The 9,340-nt window shown below is 30.7% G+C and overlaps 1 protein-coding gene across 1 annotated transcript; it reads left to right on the top strand.

The window, feature by feature from the left end:
- Positions 1-344: 344 nt before the first annotated feature.
- Positions 345-1,760, top strand: LOC131611127 (malonyl-coenzyme A:anthocyanin 3-O-glucoside-6''-O-malonyltransferase-like). Its single transcript, XM_058883236.1, has one exon. The coding sequence runs from the start codon at positions 345-347 to the stop codon at positions 1,758-1,760; it is 1,416 nt and encodes a 471-aa protein (XP_058739219.1).
- The last annotated feature ends 7,580 nt before the right edge of the window (positions 1,761-9,340 follow it).

The following is a 9,340-nucleotide window of genomic DNA, read 5'->3' on the forward strand; positions in this document are numbered from 1 at the left end:
TATATATATATATATATATATATATATATGTGTGTGTGTGTGTGTGTGTGTGTTTTTTTTTTTTTTTAATTTTGTTCTATGCCATAGTAATTTAAATTGAAAGCGATAAAAGGAATACAGATAATATTTGAACGAGAGAATTTGCTTTTGAGCAGCGACGCTTGATAAAAATAGAAAAACAAATTATTGTTTATGATGATGTGAAAATGTTTATTAATTGATTGAAACATAGTCAAATACACCTCAAGATATTGTTATATTTTTTTTTTTATAAATACATTGTTACATCTCTTGAAATTATATAAATTTTATTCCTTCCAATATCCACTTTCAAATTTCTTAAAATGGCAGAGGTAATAGGAGCTGAACATATGTTTATTGAGCAAACTTTTGTTTTTCCAGCAACAACAAGAAGAACAACAACGTCTCTTCCTCTAACATTTCTCGATTTGCCTTTTGCAGGTCCAAAATATGTCAAACGTCAATTCTTTTATCGTTTTCCTCATCAAACCAATCATTTTTATCAAACAACACTTCCATCTCTCAAACACTCTCTTTCCCTTACACTTCAACATTTCTTCCCCCTTCTTGGTAATCTTCATTGTCCCCCACCACCCCAGAAACCTTTTATTCTTTGCACCCAAAATGATGCTTTAACTTTGACCGTCATTGAATCCTCAGGAGATTTTAACAATCTCTCAACCAACCATCACCCAAAAAGTCTCAAAGATTTTTCTCACCTTGTTCCAAAATTAACACAAAAAATAGACCTTGAAGATAATGACACACTAATATTTTCATTGATGGCTTTGCAAGTATCTTTTTTCCCAAATCATGGTCTTTGCATTTCCATCACGTATTGTCATGTGATGGATGATTACTTTTGCAACTATTTCATGAAATCTTGGTCTTTTATTCATAAAAAAGGTAAACTAGTAGACATGAAATCACTACCTTGTTTTGACAGACAAGTCTTGAGAGACCCAAAAGATCTTGAGCAAGTTCTATTAAAAGGGTATTTTGAACAGAGGAAAATGTGGAAGAATATAATCCTTGCTGAGAGTCAAACTATAGAAAAAGAGCACCAAGATTATGTTAAGACAACTATTAGTTTTACAAAAGAAGAAATTGAGGGGATGAAAAACTGGATATTAAAGAAGTGGAAGACAACTTATCATGATATTCAAGCACCAAAATTTCTATCTAAGTTTGTTGTGACATGTGGTTTTGTTTGGGCCACTATGGTTAAAACAAAAAATAGAAATAATGATGATGCAGGAGATGAAAAAGATGAGTATTTTTGTTTCGTAGGTGATTGCAGAGATAGACTAGGGTACCCAATACCAGAGGGATATTTTGGAAACTGTTTAACATTATGTTTTGTAGCCGTAAAGAGGAAGGATGTGAAAGGAGAATATGGTTTTTTGAATGTTGTTAAAGCCATTCAAAATGCAATAACAGAGATGAAAAATGATCCATTGAAAGATGCAGAAAAGTGGGATGATATGTTTAAAAAGGTTTTTATGTCTGGTAATCATTTGTTGGTAAGTGGATCCCCTAATTTCAATGTTTATGAGACAAATTTTGAATTTGGAAATCCTATTAAAGTTGATATGATGATGCACTCATCGAAGGATATGTCTCTTGCTGAAAGTGGAGACAAAGAAGGGGGACTTGAAGTTGGGTTGATATTTAAAACAGAGGAATTAGAACAATTTTATTCTTTCATGGAACAAGGACTTAAAGCTTTGAAATTCTAAAAAAATATGCTACCATTATTATTTGTTTATGTTATTTCAGAAATTATTGATTTTTATACTTGATTTATTTCTCTTATGAGATTTGAACCTTTAATTTATATGTTTTGAGATATTTAACCACTATGTGTTATTTTTCTATTATATTATCAATTCTCATGATGTGCTTTAAGAATTTTTTGTTGACAATTATTTCTCTTTAAATTTAGGTTTAGGTATATAAATAATTAATGGTGGAAATGTATTCCTGCTATTATTTTAAAATGTCAATTAAGTATATTTAATATAGTGTAATATTAGATAGAAAATGCAATATTCTAACAACTGTGTTGACTGGCCCCCTTATGATATGCTGGGAATTGAAGGATGCAGTTTTCATTACAGGACATAATTTAACACGAATATTGCTTACTATAACTTAACAAGAAAATAACATGAACAAAACTTAAACAATATTGCATGATTCAAGACTTTTCAACATTCTAATAATATTATCGACAATTCTCACAACTGTTGCATCCACCTTGATTGAACCCTTCGTTTTGTATTGAGAATATGTGTTCCATATAACCTTCAAATATTCATCGATCTTCTGCTCAAAATTACTGAACTTCACATTTCCTTCATTATTAATCAGTGGAGAACAATACTTCATCTTCATTACCTTTCTATTGTTGGTTTTGTGCAAGATATTATCCACTATGAATTTCAACAAGAGGGGTATCCTCTGTGTGCTAAAACTCAATAAGAGATTTCACACCATTGAAGTACACAAATGCGAGATACCAAAGTTGAGATATTCTATGATGTTTATCTTAACAACATATGGTCCATACTTATTCAAGTTTTAAATCATTATGGACCACACAAAACCTTCGATACAATCACAACTCTACAAAAGTGTCGATAAAATATCAACTATTGAAATATAACACTACCATATTTATTTAGGGTTCCGTAAAAGTAAATCCAGTATTCAATGGTGTTTTTGAAAAATCTGTAAAAATGGTCAAGCACCAAATATTTCAAAAATTTTAATAAAAATGCAAACGGGATTTTTTTTGGTTTGCCTATGGTATTTTTCACACGAGATATATAACATTTGAACACCTTGTTAGTAAAAAAATGAGGCATATATTTTTGTTATTACGAAAAATTGGGAAGGTGTCAAGTACAACTCAAGGGGTGGCAAGATATGATCTCTGAAAAAATTATGCAACTATGGGCCTTACAATGTTGTTAAGGAGTTTTTGGGAACTTCTTTGTACACCTTGTAGGGATGAAAAAATCCCTTGAAATTCCCATAATGTCCTTCGAAGATGCATCTCCGAACACACCCCTAACCCCAAAATGCACTTCAGAGATGCATCTCCGAACGCACCCCAAATCAAATTTCAATTGTTTCGAAAGTGCATCTCCGAAAACACCATGTTTACACTTGAATTGTAAATTTAAACATTCAATGACATTTTCGGAGATGCATTTCTTAAAATATTCAACTTATATCATTTTGTTGCATGAACTATTTTATCATCCTCATTTGACCCCATAACCAAAACCCTCCAAAAAACTTAATCCATTCTCAATATATTTTTCTTCTTCAAACCAAGTTTCAAGTGTTTTATCAAGTCAAAGAGAACATAAAAAGCTGCAATTTAAGGTAAACTTTACTCATTCCATCCCTCGTTTCCTTGCATTGGAGTTGATTTATGGTTGAAAAAACTACGTCTCTTCGGAAATGTACTTCCGAAACCAACATAAATTATTTTGGAAGTGCATTTCTGAAACTGTCTGTTACAGAAACAGAATTCTTAATATATTTTCTGTTTTTTCCTGTTTTAGATATGGTGCACCCCGACATGTTTCTCAAACCTGATTTGTGAGAAAGAAGACAAGGTTACATGAGCGTTGGGTATATGCAAGAGTTTGTTTAAGGATCCATAAAATGGGTGTAGGATATATGTTAGTGGAGTGGATGGAACATTCCACAAAAGAGGTGGAAACTTGGCCGAATCATTTTTTTGGAAAGGATGGCAGAATTCACCAAGTTGGCGGTGCTTGAAAGAGAATCAAATAAGGAGAAATCGAAGAAAGAATCAGTTTTAGATTTAAGCGGTGACAATTTGTTTGGTACATTTTAGAATGTAATCGAACCATTTTTTGTATGTATTATCGTGCACAATGTAAATTCTATACGTTTCAATCCATATATAATATATCTATTCAACATTTTACTGTTGTTTAATATCAATTTAAATGTTTTTATGTTTCTATGATAGTGATTCTGCCTGAATAAATTATGTTGCTGGTTCTGCATAATTCGAAAATGCATATCCGAAGTATTTTTTTTTTTAAAAACCATCAGGGCATGTTGCGGTTATGCATATCCGGAAACCCCCATATTTTCGTTAAAAATAAGGGGTGAATTCGAAAATGTATATTCGAACATGCCCTGACACAGGATAACAATTCTTGGGACCAAATTGCTCCAAATCTTCTATAAATAGGGTCTCCAAACCATTTCTTCAACATCACACACCATAAATCAGAGATGACCAAACATATCCTCACATTGCTTTTGTTTACTTCAATTTAGGTTTTCCGAGGACACGCCTCTCACCGAACTGATTTAGCATACTCAATTCTCTCTTGCAATATCCATAAAATTGAAAGGTAGACAAGCTCGAGTATCATTCGCCATCGCTTGACAATGAAGGAAATGTACAGTCCACACAGTTTGCACTGAAGACGGATGACGATTTAAAGGTTATGTTAAGTAATTTTCACCGATACTCTACTAAGGGTCCGATTGAAGTGGATGCAAAGATAATATTTAAAGATCGAGAGAAGATGTTATCAAAATGTTGCAACGTCCTCAGTTACCTGTTTATAACAATATGTAATGTTAAATTTCTGTTTCAATATCTACGTAATTTCGACGATCTATGTTAAATTTATGTTAAGCTTCTCTGGTTTTTAGGTTTTGTTTTCTGAAAATTATTATTTCGAATATGTACTTCTGAAATCCACCAATGGGTGAATTTGGAAATACATCTCCGAAAGCACCACTAAAAAAATTAAATGTGGTGCGTTCAAAAATACGTCTCTAAATTCAGGGATAAAACTGAAATTTTGTGAGATGCACCCTAAATAGATTAAAGGGTGTACAAAGAAATTTCCAGAAATTTTATGTATTATGTGGCCCATTTGTATTCTTCTACTTTAATTTTTTTCTTGCATACATATTAATTGAAGTAAATTCAATTGATATATTTTTATATTTAAAATTATATAAATTGAAATTGAGTATATAATTTATATTATAATCCTTTGACATATAAATTATGTATTTTTAAAAAGCCTATCAGCAGAAAGTCTAAGCGAAGTTAAACCAAAATTTTGTATAAATTTGTATAAATTATAATTCAAACTCATGACTTATAAAGAAGCACACTCTAAATTCAAGAATTTTCATGAACAAATCAACTCATATAGCTAATAGTTGGTGACTAATAACTTTATATATTAAAATTGAAATGTTTAGTCAGATTAACAGCTGAATTAACTTACACTTATATAATAATATATAAAGTTAAGTTTTAATTAAAATTTAATTTTTGAAATTAAGATATCAAGGATTAAATTGGAAGAAAAATTATAAACTAATTGAATAAGCTTATACAAAATTAAGTTTTATAAAAATAAGCTACAAACTTGTAATAAAATGATGTTATCATACCAATTTTATTTTTTAATAATATGAATTTATAAGTTATAAGACACAAATTATAAGCTAAAATTGTGGCATTTCTTATAGAGATAACTTTTATTAATCTTAACTCAATGAGCAGGGTGTCACACAGGGTGTTTATATTAAGACTAGTTACTTGAGATATGTAATGCATCTATTGTGGAAGAAAACATTTTAGGAGAGGAGAGTTGGATAGATTGTGAAAGTCAAATAATCCAAGTATTTAACATACTGACTTAGGTGTCAGAGTGCTAATCTTGCAGGTACACCCCCACTACGTCGCATCAGAAGGTCTACTCCGTTGCAATTTCTGTAACTCTATTTCTTGCTCCTAAACAGAACGCTGGCGTCGTCTGTGGAAACAATTTCTGATTCTCATGTTTTTTACGAATCTTTATCTCTGCACTCAGTTTTTTGTGTGAAGTTCTCTTCAACCTTTGAACGGAGATCCATCAAATCAAACACATAACTAAGTCGCGTTCGATCAAATCAAATTCAACGCCGATAACGACTTATCGATTCCTCATATCTCCGATCCTCCGTATTTCTAACTTCTTCGGCCGTTGGAAATGGCTGGATCTTGAGGAAATGAATTTGGCATCCACGCAAAGCAAAAACACAAAAATAAAATTGAAAATTAGGAAAAATGATACTAGAGAACCCTAACGTATCTCTCACGAACTCTTCTTTAATACACGCTAGTAAGAATTTCACCAGATAAAAGAATTTATCGTTTGGCCATAGGAAGCTATATTATATGCACAAACATTTTTTTCACGAAAAATATAAGAATTAGCCATATTAACACCAATCAAACAATTTCCCCATCTATTCCATAAAACTATTTCCAACTTATCAAAATAATTTATAATTTTAGATATATTTTTTAAAATAACTTGTAAATAAAACCATTTAAAAATTTATTTGAATAATACAAAATCATTTTAACGGTAATAAGTAGATATTTCATCATATTAAACATTTTTGGGAAAATTATTTTTTGAAAAAATTGTAGTTAAATTGAATAATACAAAAACTATTTAATAAAAAATTTTAAAGTGTGATTTAAATGTACAAAACTACTTTCACTTAAATTACTAAATAAAATATATATTTATCTGTATAGTAAATTTTGTGTCTGCGTCTAAACCAAAATTTTTAACTCCATATTTTAAATTTTTGATTAAATAATATATTAAACAAAATCTATTAAAAATGAATATGAAAACATAAATTTTCAAAATGATCTAGATAATATAATAATTGTGGGTTACGGTTGAGTAAATAATTGTGATCATAAAATATAGAGTTAAAAGGTAGTGCACTGACAGTGTAAAATAATTTTACACTGTCATCCAGTAGAAAATCATAAATGTGCCATGTCATTAAGTTTTTTTTAAATAAAAAAATGGTTTAATTGGATACATGGGTGGTGATTGGTTGACAGTGTAAAAATATTTTACACTGTCAGTGCATCACCCCTTTTCTCAAATATATATGATGTATATTGATAATTTTATTAGAGGTTAATGTATTGTCAATATCAGTGTAAAATAATTGTATACCATCATTCAATAGAATTATAATATTCTGTCATGTTATAATATTTTTAAATTAAAAATGTGATTTGATTGGACGGTCTCTGATTAGTTGTTTCTTATAGTAAAAGTTTCATTTTATATTTTTATACAATAAAATTTTTTTAAAACTAAACTTTTATAATTAAAATTCTCCAGTATTATTTCATTTTGTCTTGGTGTCATGTGGGATTCCCTCCTTCTTCATAATATTTGTTCAATTTTATGCACTTTCCAATAAATGGGCTGCAATATATTATTGGCCCTTCTACTATAACATGATCAAGAGGTTTTGTCTTGCCACCCCAAATTATATTTCGCACCTCCTGTAGTAATGTTTATAAAAAATTATGATTTTGTATCGACTTTTTTAATATATTGATAAACTACAAATTATAATAGATTTATTAAAAAAAATATGATAGTGTTAACTTTGTTTTTTAATTTAGCGGATATGAACTATCAAATTTTTATAAATCTATAAAATTATAAAACATATTGGATTTAAAAAAAATAGTATTTATTTTTATAGGTCGGCAAATATGAACTATCAGATTTTAAAAAATTCATTAAAAATATATTGAATTTTTAAAAATCAGATAGAAACTCATCAAAATTTTTAAAAATGCAGAAACAAATGCAAAAAGTTTACTTCATATTAGTAAAAAAAATATTAATTTTTTAAAATGAACTATCGAATTTTTTGAATTTTATTGTTTTCTTGAAAATAAATTTTTTTAATCAAATATCATTTTGAAATAGAGTCAATAATGAAAAAAGATTTTAATCAATAAAAAATAGGAGGTACCAAATATAACTAAGGACGTGGCTGGACAAAATTTTCATGATAAAAAAAAATCAAAGGGGCTCTTAACAAGTTAGAAGAAGCATTGAGTAGGAGGGTTTCCTTACTAATTACCTTAGCATAGTAGATTGTAGGTTTTGAGTGCCTGAAAGAGATGTATGAAAGTGATGTTGAGCTCACGGAGTCATGGGTCAAGTGCAGTGGAAAACATCCTTGTGCATATTTTCATATTCAAGATGACTATCTTTTTAAAGGGGATCGACTATGCATTCCTTGCTCATCTTTAAGAGAGAAACTAATTCGAGACCTGCATGGTGGTGGTCTTAGTGGTCATCTGGGTAGAGACAAGACCATTGCTAGCCTAGAGGAGAGATATTAATGGCCACACTTGAGAAGAAAGGCTGGTAATATAGTCACGAGGTGTTATACTTGTCAGGTTTTTAAGGGACGGTCTTAAAATACTGGTATTTATATGCCTTTATCTATTCCCGATGATATTTTGCAAGATTTAGCCATGAATTTTGTGTTGGACTTTCCTCGTATACATCAAGGTGTAGATTTTGTGTTCTTTATAGTAGACATATTCTCCAAGATGACCCACTTCATTGCTTGTAAGAAGACTGTCGAGGCGTCCAACATAGCCTGTTTTTTAGGGAGGTTGTGCCTCTTCACGAGGCTCTAGAGTCAATCAGTTTAGACAAGTACACCAAATTTCTCAGTCATTTTTGGATTACTCTTTGGAGATTGTTTGAAACCGTGCTGAACATGAGTTCTATAGCTCATCCTCAAACAGATGGAAAACTGAGGCAACCAACAAAATTTTGGGAAATATGTGTTTGTGGTGACAAGCCAAAATAGTGGGATTTAGTTTTGCCCCAAGCCGAATTTGCTTACAGCAACGTTGTGCATTCAGCTATAGGGAAATCACCATTCTCTCTGGTATATACGTGTTCCTAAGCATGTGGTTGATTGGGTTAAGTTTCCTAAGGCGTCTGGAATTAGTGCAGTTGCTGAGAACATGGCCGAGGAAATGGTGGATTTTAAAGAAGTTGTCAAGGCTAAGTTAGAGGCTACTAGGAAGAAGAATAAAGCAGTTGTTAACAAACGCAAAAGAGTCAAAGTTTTCAATGTAGGAGACGATGTGATTGTGTGTTTATGCAAAGAGATGTTATTGATTGGTACTTACAGCAAGCTGCAGCCATGCAAATATGGCTCGTTCAAAGTGACCCGAATAGCTCTCCCGAATGTCATGAATATATCCAATACTTTTAATGTTGTTAACATTCATGAATATCAAGCAGATGAAACTCTTTATCAAGAATAGAACTCAGGGTCGATTCCTTCAAAGGTGGAAGAGACTGTTGTAGAAAGACTAACTCTGTGTATCAAAAAAGAAATCGCGCGTCAGAAAATATTTAATATAAATACACCTATAATGTAAATTATTTTC

The sequence above is a fragment of the Vicia villosa genome, linkage group LG6 (genome assembly GCF_029867415.1).
Source record: "Vicia villosa cultivar HV-30 ecotype Madison, WI linkage group LG6, Vvil1.0, whole genome shotgun sequence".
Classification (NCBI taxonomy): Eukaryota; Viridiplantae; Streptophyta; class Magnoliopsida; order Fabales; family Fabaceae; genus Vicia; species Vicia villosa.